This window comes from Anser cygnoides, chromosome 4 (assembly GCF_040182565.1).
Source record: "Anser cygnoides isolate HZ-2024a breed goose chromosome 4, Taihu_goose_T2T_genome, whole genome shotgun sequence".
NCBI lineage: Eukaryota > Metazoa > Chordata > Aves > Anseriformes > Anatidae > Anser > Anser cygnoides.
The window spans coordinates 2,525,881-2,540,468 of record NC_089876.1 but is presented as its reverse complement, the minus strand read 5'-3'; the positions used below and the strand labels follow the sequence as shown (position 1 = coordinate 2,540,468).

The 14,588-nt window shown below is 47.1% G+C and overlaps 1 protein-coding gene across 4 annotated transcripts in view; it reads right to left on the bottom strand.

Moving 5' to 3' along the window:
• Nucleotides 1–12,312, bottom strand: part of DNAAF9 (dynein axonemal assembly factor 9) — a 74,723-nt gene extending 62,411 nt beyond the window's left edge. Inside the window, exons 1-2 of one of the 4 annotated variants that reach the window (XR_007170048.2) lie at nt 7,381–7,747; nt 2,260–2,339 (exon numbers count right to left, since the gene is read on the bottom strand). Coding sequence is in view for 3 of the 4 variants with exons in the window: in XM_048081561.2 (XP_047937518.2) it covers nt 2,260–2,339; nt 7,381–7,505 (205 nt within the window). In the remaining variant the exon portion in view is untranslated. Of the gene's footprint in view, nt 1–2,259; nt 2,340–7,380; nt 7,748–9,727; nt 9,882–12,149 lie in introns of those variants that run through there. The other 3 variants (XM_066997069.1, XM_013182288.3, XM_048081561.2) reach the window with 3 other exon arrangements.
• Between the last annotated feature and the right edge of the window lie 2,276 nt (nt 12,313–14,588).

Genomic DNA, 14,588 nt, shown 5'->3' with positions numbered 1-14,588 from the left:
TTAGGTAGTTCAATATATTTTCTTAGCTTTAACAGCAATGCACTCCAGCTGAGACACCACAGCTTCTTTAAGACGCATCTGACACGCGTCTCTTCTCTCCTGACCTCCAGATGCCATTTTCCTGTCAGCTGCGATGCCTTTTGTCACCAGCAAAGAATGCAGAAATGCCACTGCTCAACCATTTTAAAATACAAGACCCAGGATTCTTTAAAATTAGCTAGATCTGCATTTAAATGTGTCTTGTGTCAATAGCTGGTCGGTTCTGCAACTCTTTAGAATTTTCCCAATTCCGGTAGAAATGCTGCACCACTTGAAGCGAAGCTGTGAATTTTATACTGTTTCATCTCACCGTGCAGTGAGTAAAATGCAAGCTGGGGGGAGGGAAATACACTAGCCCCAAGTCATTAAAAAGAGCCAGGTGAAATATAAAATGCAGTGACTGTAAAAAAAAAAAAGTATAAAAGATTAACTGCTTTATATACAAGTCAAGAGGAATCAAGATGTAAGATGATATTTTTGTCACTCCAAGTGTGAATTTGAAGACAGATTTAATGTATTCATAACAGAGACATTCCTGCTTAACCAGAAGTTATGCGAGAAATTCTGCCGGCTACATTAGACAGGTCAGCTCAGACAACAACAGCCCCACTGTGCATGCAGAAAGATTACTGCAAAGCACAAGTCTAATGACAAAACACGCTTCCTATATTTCCATAACAGAAACGCGCATTAAGAGGCAGCCTTATGCATGGTCTTAAACATTCCACATCACACAAGGCTTACACAAAGGAATTCCTTTTGCCTCTGATGTTTTCCCCAAAGCTGTACAATGTTTTGAGTGACTTTTTTGCTTGAGACTTACTGCAGCTTCAGAATTAAGAGTCCTGGAGCAGTGCAGAGTCAACGGCCAGAATTAAGAGATGGCACAACTTGGGGTATCTTACGGAACTTGACTGGCATTAAAAGGCAAACCAAGTGATTTATCTTGTATCATTAAGTTTTGATGCGAGGTTGACAGAGCCACCTAATAGATCACCTACCTGTGAAGTTACTACTTAACCAAAGATTTCTTCAACTATGACTGTGAATAATGCGGGTTAGGAAGGTTGTTACATAGTCGACATCAAAAGAGAACTAGGTTATGCACCTTTTAAGATTTTTGTGGTCCACTAAGAAAGCTTCTTCAAGTTTTCTTGCTGTACCATTCAAAAAAAAAAAAAATCAAAAACAGGCTATGGCAGGAAACTATCTGTTGTATTGTTTCTTATTACAAACCCATTACTACACAACTTTTTTAGGGCTACACTCGATTTTTCCATCCTTGACTGTTACACATTATTTGCACAGTTACCCTAGTCCAATCCTGCAGGGAATTTCAATCATCGTTCCTGACTTCTTTAATGTACCAATATTAATTATATATTAAGAAACAAAAGTCAATGCTACATACAGAAATGATAAAAGTATCAGGAAAAAAAATGTTACTTTCCTGTAGCATACCTCCACACGCAGCTTTGTTTTGTATTCTCTTTTCCCCTACCCCCAGAAGAAATAAAGCACGGAAACCACATACTGTTTAAACACCACCATTTAACTCGCAACTGCTTCCCAGGTTTCTCAAGCAATTCTTTAAGTGCATTTTGAATTACTTCTCCTGAGGGAAGACCACCCTCCTGCTAAAACCCAGCTTTATTAACTCTGCCTGGCTCCTGATTCCCCCTTCTCCCCCTCCTCGTATCTTACAAGCTGAGCCTGCTCTCAACCACCCCTCCCCACAGCCCTGCAGATCATGATTACGAATCCTGGCACTCCTAGGGTCTTATCCAGCTCCTTCTAGTTTCTTCCACATCCCTGCCTCCGTGGGGAAACCAGCTGCAACACGTATGCTTTCAGCTCCTATGCCAAGCGCCAGCTAGAGCACAAACACCGCCCGGACAGCTGACTGTTTACTCTAAATATGGATGGGTTAAATTCTTCCTATCTTTCCTTAAATCTGGACATTAAGACAGATTTCATCTTTCCTCCAGCCACTCAATTTTCTTAAGGCTTGGAAGAACATTAATATCATTGTTGTTACTGCACTAAGTCTGCCTGAACTTAGGCCTGAGAAATATTGAGAGAGAAAAGGGTGCAGCAATCAGAGAGCTGACAAACAGGGATGGGACAGGAAGGAGGAGATAATATTCATCTTTCTGAAACTCATGGCATCTTCATCAATACAGTGAGAAGAGTGGGAGGAAAAAAAAAAGTAACACAAACCTAAAATGCAAAGGATTCCATCAGGCTGAGATTTGCTGCTCTGTGTCAGGATACTCTGAATGTTTCGAAGGCGGCTGCAGCTGCAAAAGAAAGAGAATCGGTCTTTAAAGTCAATGTTTTAAAATACTCAAATTTGGCAGGGCAAGGTTTACCTCCCTTTTCCTTTGTTATAAAAACTATTTGGAGACGGTTCAGCTTAGGTATCTTTTCTCTGAAATACTTTTAAATCTCTTATCAAACCAGCCCCAGACTATTTATTTTTATCCACTAAAATATGCACAAGTAGCCCTGAGAGAACACCAGAACCCATAAGAATTCCTTCTAACCAAGTGCCTCATTCATCTCTGATCTCTAACAGGAATTTCTGCTCCTTTCCTTCACCTCTCCCCAAGGCAGCCCCTACCAGGGGAACACAGCGCAAAGCGCCGCAGGGCAGGTGACACCCAGGTAGAAAAGTGATGGGAAGGGACTGCAAAAGCTTTGACAGCCCAGGAGGAGTTTGCAAAAGACAAGAGGGAGTTTCACCGTCCCAGCACCACCAGGCAACTTCTAACCTGTGTAACTACACGGTAGAGATGCCCCAGATCCCCCACAAAACCAAAGCAAAAAGCCCAATATTCGTGTAGGAAAGGAGGGGAAGGACCAGAGCTGCCTCTCCACCCAAACCTGCAGAGCCCTATTCACGCCCTTGGGCAGTAAAGGAACGGTGCCAAGCTACCTGTCGGTATCCCAACGATGCTGTTGCTTATTAGCATCATGACGACTGAAGGGGGACACCCCGTCCTTATTACAAGCACTTACAGAACGAAGGCAACCTTCAGACAGAAATAAAGAAGCAGTTTTAGCGAGCACTGAGGTTAGACAACCACCAACCAGGGGATTTTCTGCTATAGCGCAGGCTTCAGGTGCTACAGCTCTCCCTTGGAGCCGGCTTTTCTCTCTCTAGTGTTTTGCTTAGTCCATAATGGGAAAATATGGAGCCAACGCTCTCATTTTGCATAACGAAAGCTCAACTCCCAAAGAATCTCAGTTTAAGAAAGATTTTTCTCTTCAAAAACGATTAACAAACTTAATTGACGCTACTGGGTTTCCAGTCAGGAAGCAAACCACAGACCAAACCAAGTCTAGAGTGAATAACACTTCATGCAAGCGATAAAAAGGGAACTTTATTCCCCTCTATATCCAGAGAGATATCTAGAGCATTTCCATAAGGTAACCTGCACCGTATCTTTCTCATGACTTCTATATTACAGCTGTGACTATTTTCTAGAATAAACAGTTGAAGAAAATTATAAGCCTAAAGCAGGCTATCTACATTTAAAACATTACCGAGTCTTGCCAAGATTTTTATAACCGAAATGAATTATCGTATCAATTTGATCTTGGCCAATACACGTTTTTAAGCTACGCAAGGATCTCAGCCACACAGAGAGCAACACAGTTTGCACTTCTAGCCAACCTTTTGTGAGCTTGTTTTAAAGCAGATAAAAGGCAAGAATTTTCACTGCTGATAATACCGAATGTTTTCTTGTTTATACAACTGAGCTGCTCAGCTCTAGGAAACAACTCTCTCTTACAGAAACCCTCAAACAGAGCTAAATTTATGATCTGCTGAAATAAACAAGAAAGCCACATCAAGTACTCCTATTTTCATAGCTACTTAAACCAAGTAAAAGGTGGATAGCTCTTTGCAGTGATCCCACAATTATCATGCTCTATTTTCTCTGAAAGACGGAACAGACTTAAAGATTTGCATTACAGCTCATCTAAGTGCAATCTGAACATCCACACTAACAGTGAAGGTCAGACAACATGAAGATACCTCCGTAGGAAGGAGGGAAGGAAAAAAAATTAAGATCCACGTGTGCAAATGTACATTTGAGATTTATTTCTTCCCCTCTTGAGTTGCCTGAGCTGTGAATCCCCTCAATTTCTCTTTTTGCCTGAAACTTCCCAATTCGTATTAAATGCTGCACCGTATCATAGTCCGGTGTATGTATGAACTGGCATTTTGATCCAGTCTGAGATACAGAAAGAAATTAGGCACTGATGACAGCAAAATGGCATCTAGTCGGCCGCTACTAATATCAGATGTTGTTGCCCATGTAGGTGATGTTATGAGTTCTGTGAACGAAACACTGAACTTCATGCTGCACAGACTAGCGGCTCCTAATTATTCATTAAAACCTAACCCTAAAACTTCATGTCCCAACCTAAAAGTTTTGTATCTTATTTGGGAAGCTTTCACTCCAACAGGACCCCAGACTAGCTAGGGGTGAAACAATCCCCAGTGGCAAGCCAAAAAAAAAAAAAAAAAGGGTGCTGTATGTACTTTCCATGTCACAAAGCAGAAGTAGAAAAATCCTCTGGACTCCACAAACAAATTGAACTTACTTCATTTGTTAGCATGCAGCCAAGCCTGCAGACATTTAAGGACCGGCTGCAGGCCAAGTAAAATTGCTAGAGCAGCCCTCAAACGTTGCAACGTGGAAGCAGCTTCACGTGCAGACAAAGCACATGGGAAAACAAAACTGCTGCTCAACGTATCTGGGAAGGGCTGCCGAGGAGAAGCCCACGCTTCCCAAGACCATTTGAAGGACAGACTGGAAGGACTGAAAAAGCATGCCCAAGGACATCTGCAGTTACACAATCAGCAGCTTGCAGACTGCCTTTTATTAAACAACTTACCATATCAAAGGATGCATCTTCCTGCTCTTGCTCAGAGTAGGAAAAGAAACTGTCATCAGAAAAAATTGAGTGCTTCCAAACGAAAGGCACAAGAGGCAGATTTTCTATAGACTCCTTGCAGAGAAAGGACTCAAAACCATCTCCGCTACCAGCGTTCAAATTTCCTCTGAAGGCAAATTTAACCAATTCTCCAAAGGCAGATTTGTCTTGATTGAAAATTATTTTTTAAAGCTCTTACGCATTACAAACACAGCACGAGCACATACCTTGATTTTGCCGTCTCCCCCCCGCCCTGGATCACTTCTAAAGGAAAGGAGTGGTTAGAGCTAAATTTGAACAAAGAGCGAGCGTGGAAACTCCTTGGGGAAGATTCATTCATTCCAAAGCGTTATTATAAGATACAAGTTACTCCTCTCCAAGACGTTCAAATCTCAATTTCACACTAACATCCCTGATGAAAGGGAGACCTGATCAAATACGCTCATCATGTGTAAAGACAAACCAGAAATATGGGCCCGTGCAATGAGCAGAGAAGAGCAAAATAGAGAGTTTTTGTCTTTTTGAGCTTGGTAAAAGCATTTTCTTATCCATTCAAGTAAATTTCAGGGGGTAAAAAAAAAGGGGGGGGGAGGAGGATGGAGGGGGGAGTAAAATGCACTTCCGTGTTTGTTCTGGGTCTTTTTTCCTTCCTTAGGTATTTTTCCTACCTCATGGTCTGATAAAAGGTTAAATACTTTACTCTTATAGTTACGTTCAGCATCTTCCACAGAGATTAATTTCAGGGAACCCCTTAAAATACATAAAGCTCTCGGATAAAGCTGCTAATTCCTGCCAAGCAAAGTTTGTCAGGTTTACGTCTCATTCAGGAGACAGTCCTGACATGAAAGCAAAAAGCATAGGTCAAATTATGTGTTATTTCATAATGAAAGGTATGACCGTAAACATGTTTATTTCAGTCTCTAATATTGGACAGCCTTCAGCAGAACATTTTTCCTTGCCTCGGTTAAAGAGGTGGTTTCTGTGAAAGAAATCTTTGAAAAAGCTCCTTCAGAGATATTTTCAACGTCATTTCATGTGTATATAAATCATTACATTCAGAGGCTGACATTAAAAACCAAAGAGTTCAGTCTCTGAATAAAGACGTTATTCAGAAATACTGAAGAGAATAATTAGAACTCTTACTACATGCTTTTAAACAATACAGGCTAGACTGCGTAACAAGTCAGAGGAAAAAATGGCATTTTCTTGCGTTTCACATTAAACAGTCATCTGACAAAAACAAAGAAACGGTCCTGGGAACAAAAATCTGTGACTTTTCCCACCTCCAAAGCGGGTGCCCTAGCAAGGGTACTGAATTTTACTCCTTTCCACCTCAGCCCATGACCACAATTTCAAACATGCAATGAAGGATCTCTGCAGAGCAGCACAACCCTCCGGGCTTCAAGATGCTCTCCTGGAAGATGAGGCTCTGGGTCCCTGCACGTACGTAACCACAGCTTCATTTTGCAGTAGCTTGATGCTGAAAACAAGCGTTACAGGGGTTCAAAAACAGTTATGTGAAGCCCTTGTAAGGAAACCCTAAAGTCCTGGGCTTCTGTGAGCCTCGGACAAGACCTGAGCTGTGAGCTACCTGAACTAGTCTGCAGCAAACAGCCCAGCGAGACCAGCACAGCCAGCCGGGCTGCTTTACAAGCAGGTATGGAGTTGAAGCAGGTGAAGTGAGGATCTCTCCAGTTTCTACATGGGTTTACACCACTATAAGCACCCCCACTGCTCCAAGGGACTGTCTCAGCCTTCTCATTGCCTTTGTATCTCACCAACAACCTTGAAGCCATGTGTCAAGTCACAAACTCTAGACCATGGATAAAAAAATACACATATATATAATCCTTTCAGCCATTACAAGCTAATCTGATTGTCAAGGAAGGAGGGTCAAAAAGCAAAGCCACGTTTTGGGGTAGCATCTGGTAATAACGCGCATTTAGGCCAATTAAGAAACGCTCCGTTGAGGTTCTTGATTCAATTCTTGATCTTCCGCTAGTCTTGGAGTAGATGAGAAAAAAAAAAGGAAGAAAATTAACAGTCATTAACTTCTAAGAATTAGCGCTCATCTGTTCACACGTCTTCTACTAATTATGCAAAGTACCTTGCTTTATAACAGCCTAGCCTGTCACAGCTCGGTAACAGGCAGAGCGCCACACGCCGTGCCTGGCAGCAAACGGAGAATTAACAACTGTGCCTTTCACAGTCAGAGAAAAACAAATATATTTCGAAAATAACGCCACCCGGCTTTTTAACTTAAATTTATATTTCCACAACGTATTTCTTCTACTGCACCCCTCATTGCGAGCTCAATTCTTTCGTTTTCTCGTCGCAATCGAGCAGTGCTTCGAGCAGGATCAGGACCAGCACGGATCCCCCATTGATTCCTACCCCGATTCCCCCAGGCTGGCTTGCCCAACGCCTGGGATGGTGCAGCTGTGGTCACCGTGCAGCTCGGATGATGGATGCAACTCCGCTGCCGTAGGGAGCGCTGAGCTGAGCATGTTTTGCTCCATATTGGCAGATGTTACACTCCTCCCCCACAAAGGCTAGGCAGTCTTAAAAACCCGCACGTGGTAAAGCTTTACCAGACAGCAGCCGACAAGGGGAAGCAACGTCGGAGACACCCCTGGCAAGATCGTGCAAATCTTCACATTATCAAGGCTCGTCTTCGGGGAATGACTTGGAGGGATTCGTGCTGTCTACCTAACGTTAAAGGCTGTGTCTGCCTTAAGTACTTGATTTAAAAATAAAAATAAGAAATTGGAAAGATAAAGAATGGCTCACGCTTTTTTTTCCTCCACAGATCCCACTCCTTGTTAACTGGTTGCTACCACCATCTGTTTCCACTCTACCCCTCAAAAAAAAAAAGTTTATTCTTCGCAGGCTTTTTGTTGACCTCACAATTTCTACCAGAACCCTTGTTGTTGTCTGCATACAGCAGAGCACTGGACTTCCCACACTCCGACATAATCAACATCTTAAGGTATTTATGAAAACAGAAACCAGAAGCCAGGCTGAGTTAAAGGCTCTCAAATTCATGAATTTCAAAAGCAGTTTATTTGAAATTTAATATCAAGCCTGAAAATGCTTGTTCTTGGTTGGTTGGTGAGGGGTTTTTTGCCCTCCCCACCCCCTTTTTCTTTTTTTTGCTTCCTTAATTCACCAAAATAATTCTGTTTTACTGCATGGCACTCGGACAATTGTGTACACCTACCTCACATACGATAATTTTGCAGCTATTTTCACAATTTCTCTACAAAGAACACAGGCAACTTGCCTATGAACAGGAGACCTCATGTCTTTAGAAATACTCAGTGTTTAGCAACATTCAGTAACTAACATTAAGACTGGATGCAGAGGAAGAAACTTCAACTCGGTGTGCATTTTGCAGGACCAAATTCCTTGCTTCTTCAGTTTAACTGGAGAGTAATATTCATTACCACAACCCAGGGATCTCGGAGCACAGAAGAGACTCTTACTGGGTTTTGGGACTACCCGGTGCTGTTTCCAAACTCCAGGCTTGTTTGGGACCTCTCACACCCCAGCACACCCGAACAGCAGCACTATTTAATAAAGCTGCACATCAATATTCACGCCGGTATTTCCGTAACCACACTTGGATCCAGCGCAGCCCTTCAGCACACTTGTTTGCTGTGAGCAGCTTGCAGACAAGACCTGCTTTAATTTAATGTAAGTGTCACGTAGATACACGCCAGCGTGGTTTCAGGACAACTGGAAGTCCCACCACCAGCTAACGGGCTGGAAGCCAAGTGAAGTTCTTCCACGGGTGCACTCAAACGGTTGCCCATCAGCTGTGCACACGCAGATGCCAGCCAGACTTGTGGCCATGATGCATTATTTTACAGCCTGATGTGTGTACGCCAGCTCCGTAGTTTCACCTTCTGAAACTGCAGCATGTCAGTGAGGATGCCAACCACTCACCTCAGAAAACCTATCACCTAACAAAGCGACACCCTGCCTTTCCACTTCCACATCCCACTGAACTCTGGCCCCAAACTGGCAGCTGACAGACCCTAACGCCTCTTACCTCCCTACCATGGTAGAAAATTACCCAAATGCAGGGAACAGGGTTTGTTTCTCTCCCTTCAACAAGCTAATTTAGGTCCCTCTTTGCATAGCTAAAATACAGAGCATTCCTTTTAAAAAAATTAGGTGAAACTACCATTACAAAATCCTGACCCTCGGCATAATTACCCAAGGAACACGCGGATACAAACTGTTAATCCTGCAACACAGATACGTATGTCCCCAGCTAGAATGGGTTGGGAAACCACAACAGCTCTTTTGTCTCTGCAGCACCATGTTCCCGAACACCCCACCGACAGATCTCTGAAGCTGTAGGAAAAAAAGCCACACACTTAACCACTCGGTGATTAAAAACAGAACGGTGCAGAGGATAATAACGTCAGGCATAGAGGCAGAGACAATGTCAAACAAACCCAAGTACTCGCTTTGCATTTCCCCACATAAAATGCAGATGAGTTCTTGCTGTGTGCCTGTTAGAAATGTGGGTAAATAAGAACGAGGATTTGCCTACGCTATTTTACATAAGGGTAACGCAGAATTGGGTGGGTCCAAATCCGCACCGAACGGAACGAGCTCACCTTGGTTTCAGATGCTGATGCTTAACAGGAATTTTGATCAAAAAAAGCACATATACTCAAGTAAAACACATGGTCCCTACTAAACACAGACACATGAAGCATGACATCACCTTCTAAAAAGGAGCACCCTTTTTTGGCCAATGCTCATCTCTTAGTCAAGGGACTTTTGCTCTTCATTTACAAAACTTGCTTTCTTCCTTTTGTCGTTACAGCGCTTCGGGTCCCTGTGGCAACGCCAGCTTCCAGCACACCACACAGCAGACCAAATCTCTGAAGCATGTGGAAGAACTCCAAGAATTATCTCTGGCCGTTTCTCTATTCTTTATATAGTCTTAAGAATTTTTCCATTCCTGTTTGGGACTTGGGGGCGGGGGGGAGGGAAGGGTAACGGATTGTTTTGTTTTAAGTTATTTTTATTAACTGCCTTGTATCTGCTGACTGCTTGGGAAATTTATTGCAAACACTGGCCTCCCTCCTCCATCTGGACTGAAAAAAAAACTGCACAAGAACGAACGTTGAAGAGGAAAAAAAAACCAAACGGATGACATGCCTCCTACAAACACGCCAAATTACAGATGCTGTCTGGATCTCCCAGCGGAGCTCGAAAGCTTGCAGATGTTCACAGCCTGAACGTTCTCATGACAACTCTGAAACAGGATCTCAAATTACAGAAATCACTCATAAAGAAAGGGGGCTTGAGTGGAAACCATTTTCTCTTTCAGCTTGGTTTTTGTTTTTTTTTTTTGTTTTGTTTTACCTTCTTGGTATTTTCTTACTAATGAATTGTGAGATCCTCTCCAGCTATGAACAAACTGCAAGCTCCTTATAAGCAAAAATATGGTTAATTTATTCAGTGGGAAACAAGTATTTGAAAAAGATCCCTTCTTTTTGCCTTCCCTCTTGTGATCAATTCAGTTCCTAACGGCTGGCTGAGAAGGAACACAACCATCGCGAACAGCCATGTTCGTGTATTCCAGTCAAACACAACGACCTCCATTTCTCTCTCAGTGCAGAATTTCTCATTTTACAGGCACATTGTCTGACAAGTAAAAATGCTCTTATTCCCTTCTCGAACAAAAAAGAAAGCTTGTGGCAAATATACAGCCGTTTTAATACCAAATAGCTTGGCCAACTGTTTGTTTGCAGCAATTTTGCAATTCATATGCAACGTCCCGGTTATTCTATTATCTGATTTTTCACTGGTGAGTACTTCCACGTATTGTACTACAAAATGCTTGCTGCTTGCAGTCGTTATTTCCATGGGTTGTTCTCTGGGATACTCAAAACACTTCAGATAACAGACCGTAGCTCAATGCACACACCTTAAGCCTTGAAAAAGAGACCAGAGCTAGCAACCTAAAGATACCTGAGCTGACACCTGAGCTCCCGGGGAGCCACCATTATCCCCTAACACGGCTCCATGTCCCATCTCCTTCCAGCCCTGCCCTCCCTGTTCCTGAAACTCAGCGCCTTTGTGCCCCCAGGCAGCTCTGCACGAGCCCCCCAGCAGCTGCCCACACAAACACACCGCGCTGATCTCCTTTGTTTCCATAAATGCAACCTAATTTCAGGCTGGAAATGAGGAGACATTTCTTCTCAGAAAGAGCGGTCAGGTGTAGGGACGGGGTGACAGGGAGGTGGTGGAGTCACCGTCCCTGGGGGTGTTCAAGGAGAGGTTGGACGTGGTGCTTGGGGACGTGGTTTGGTGGGTGACAGTGGTGGTACGGGGACGGTTGGACCAGATGATCTTGGAGGGCTTTTCCAACCTTAACGATTCCAGGACTGACTCTCCCTCATCTCTGCCCCAGGTACCCCTTATTTGGCCTCCCTGCCTCTCCCAAACCGCTCCTGGACACCCCTGCCACCCCTCCTGCAGCCTCCCTCGGTGCCTCCAAACCCCCTGAGCCCCACACCCTGCCCCAAGACCCCCTCAAGTCCCTTACACCTCCTTTTTCTACTCAATCACCACCTTCAGTGCCCGCAGCTCCCGAAATACCCCATCCCTTCCCCAAGGGAACTCCTCGACGCCCCCACACCCTTACACCACAAAACCCTCCCCAGGAGCACCCTCAGCACTCCTGCAATACCCCTGGCCCCCTCAGCGCTCCCTCAGAGCCCCCAGCCATGCCAGAGCCCCCACAGCTCCCCCTCAGAGCCCTCAAAACGCCCCTATATCGCCCCTGGCCCCCTCAGAGCTCCCAAACGCCCCCCCCTGCCCCCTCAGGCCCCCCTTAGCGCTCCCTCAGAGCCCCCATATCACCCCCAGTCCCCTCAGGGCCCCCATAACGTCCCCTCAGAGCCCCAGTGGAGCCCGCTCAGCCCTCAGAGCCCCCATATCGCCTCCACAGCGTCCCCTAAGAGCCTCCATAGACCCCCCCCGAACCCCTTAGAGCTCCCATATCGCCCCCACAGCGTCCCCTCAGAGCCCCAAGCCCCCTCACAGCCCCCACAGCCCTCCCCCAACGCCCCCTCCCAGCCCCCTCAACCCCCCAACACCCACCTCGGCCCCTTCCCACCCCCCTCTCCCGTTACCTGACGAAGGCTTCGGCGGCGGCGGGGGCGCGGCGAGGCGAGGGGCGAGGGGCCGGGCCCGGCCGGAGCAGCGCGGAGCGGCCGCACAGCGCCATGGCGACGGCGGGGGGCTGCTGAGGGGAGCCGCTGAGGGGAGCCGCGGCACCTCGGCGCCCCCAGCAACCGCGGCCCGCAGCCCCGCCCCGCCCCGCCCCGCCCGCGCCACCTCTGAACGGACGTGGGGGGGGAACGGAGGATGGGCCGCACCGCCGCCCGAGCTCCTCGCCTCGGCGGCGGACAGAACGCAGCCCGACGTTCAGTTTAAGTATTTTCGAGGAGGTTCTAAAGGTTTTCTCCCTCCGGCAATAGATGGGTGTAAAGAGAGTGAGGGATGTGGTTTGTTGTCCCCCCCGCACAACGAGAATAGGCTCGTCCAACGCCCGTCCCCCGGCGCAGCGCCCAGCCCACCCCCCGCCTCCTGTCATGGGCGCGTCCAGCCCCCGGCACAGCCCCTCTGGCCCCCCCCCGGCCGCTGTGGTATGGGCTCGCCCGAGACCCCTGAGGGCTGTGGGGTTGGGTCCCCCCCCACCCCAAACGTGCCCCATTTTGAGCTGTGGGGTCACAGAATCATAAAATAAAAGAACCCCAGAATCATAGAATCACAAAATCATTAAGGTTGGAAAAGCCTCCGAGCTCATCTGGCCCAACCACCCCCCTACCACCGCTGTCACCCACTGAACCACGTCCCCAGGCCCCACGTCCAACCTTCCCTTGAGCACCCCCAGGACGGTGACTCCGCCACCTCCCTGTCACCCCATCCCTACACCTGACCGCTCTTTCTGAGAAGAAATGTCTTCTCATTCCCCACCTGAACCTCCCCTGACACAACTTGATGCCATGAGGATCGTGCAGTCCCAGGCTTATAGAACATTCTGAGGTGGACGGGACCCACAAGGATCACTGAGTTGTTCCGCTAGTCCCTTGGGCATGATTTTTGTTTAAAAAAAAATTAAAAAAACACAGAGAGTGCATCCTCCTCTTCCTCCACCACCCAGCCCTTTGTCCCACACCCTCTCTCTACACTGTATTTCAATGCGGCTATATATTTTGCCGGAGCTGTGGACTTCACCAACCCCTCTCTTCAGGTAGGAGCTTGTTCCAGGGCTGTGCTGCCCTTGAAACCGAAATCAGACTTTACCCTCTGCCACGGGGCAGAGATCAGATAAATACACCGGGCCGTGACCCGATATCACCACATACAAATGTCCCGCAGCCAGGTGTCATGCCGCCCTGCCCCATCTCGTACAATGACGGTGTACATCCCGTGTCCATCCTGAGCTCTTCTTGATTTTTTAGCCTGTGGATGTGCTTCAAGATGAGCTTGCTGGTGTGCTACGAGCAGCACCAGCTGCTCACCAAAGCCCTGAAGCAAGTCCAGAGAAGGGCTACGAAGCTGGTGAAGGGCCTGGGACACAAGTCCTGTGAGGAGCGGCTGAGGGAACTGGGGGTGTTTGGTCTGGGGAAAGGGAGGCTCAGGGCAGACCTCATTGCTCTCTGCAACTGCCTGAAGGGAGGTGTGGGGAGCTGGGGGTCGGCCTCTTCTCACAGGTAACCAGTGATAGGACCAGAGGGAATGGCCTCAAGCTGTGCCAGGGGAGGTTCAGGTGGGGAATGAGGAGACATTTCTTCTCAGAAAGAGCGGTCAGGTGTAGGGATGGGATGACAGGGAGGTGGTGGTGTCACCGTCCCTGGAGGTGTTCAAGGAAAGGTTGGACGTGGTGCTCGGGGACATGGTTCAGTGGGTGACAGTGGTAAGGGGGTGGTTTGACCAGATGATCTTGAAGGGCTTTTCCAGCCTTAATTATTCTGTGATTCTGTGATTCTGTTACAAGGCTACAACCACTAGCCTTAAACCCAGGGCCAGGCTCCCTCCTCATCCAGCACTCGTGCAGGGAAGGGAACGACTCCTAGCAGCGTGCCCCTGACGTCCTTTCCCTGCAGCAAGCCCCATCCTCATCCAGTACATGGGTGTTGTGTTGGCTCCATCTTCTCCTTGCCACATAAGCAAGACCCCGATGGCCATAGTCCTGCCTCATGGGAGTGTTCACCCGCCTGCCCAGGGCCATGCAGAGCTCCTCAGCCCCAAATACACAACAAGGCCATGGAGAGAGAGGAGAGGAGAGGTGAAGGACAACCTCCTGGGACAGCGCTTGCTGCCGTTTTGCCTTGAAGTCCCTTCTTCAAGCCAACAAGGGAAGGCATTTTAAACCACTGGTGCATTGCCCTGGGTTGCTATCCACAGCCTTGCCTTCCCCTGTGATGCTAAAGCAGATTAACAGCCTGGAAAACACCCAAAAGAGGTCAGGCTTCCTGGAGGAGTGAAGTGGAAGGGGAAGGGGTGCCTGGCAGCATGGCTGGAGCGGACACTACGTCAGCTACTCCTGCTCCCCCGCTTCCTGA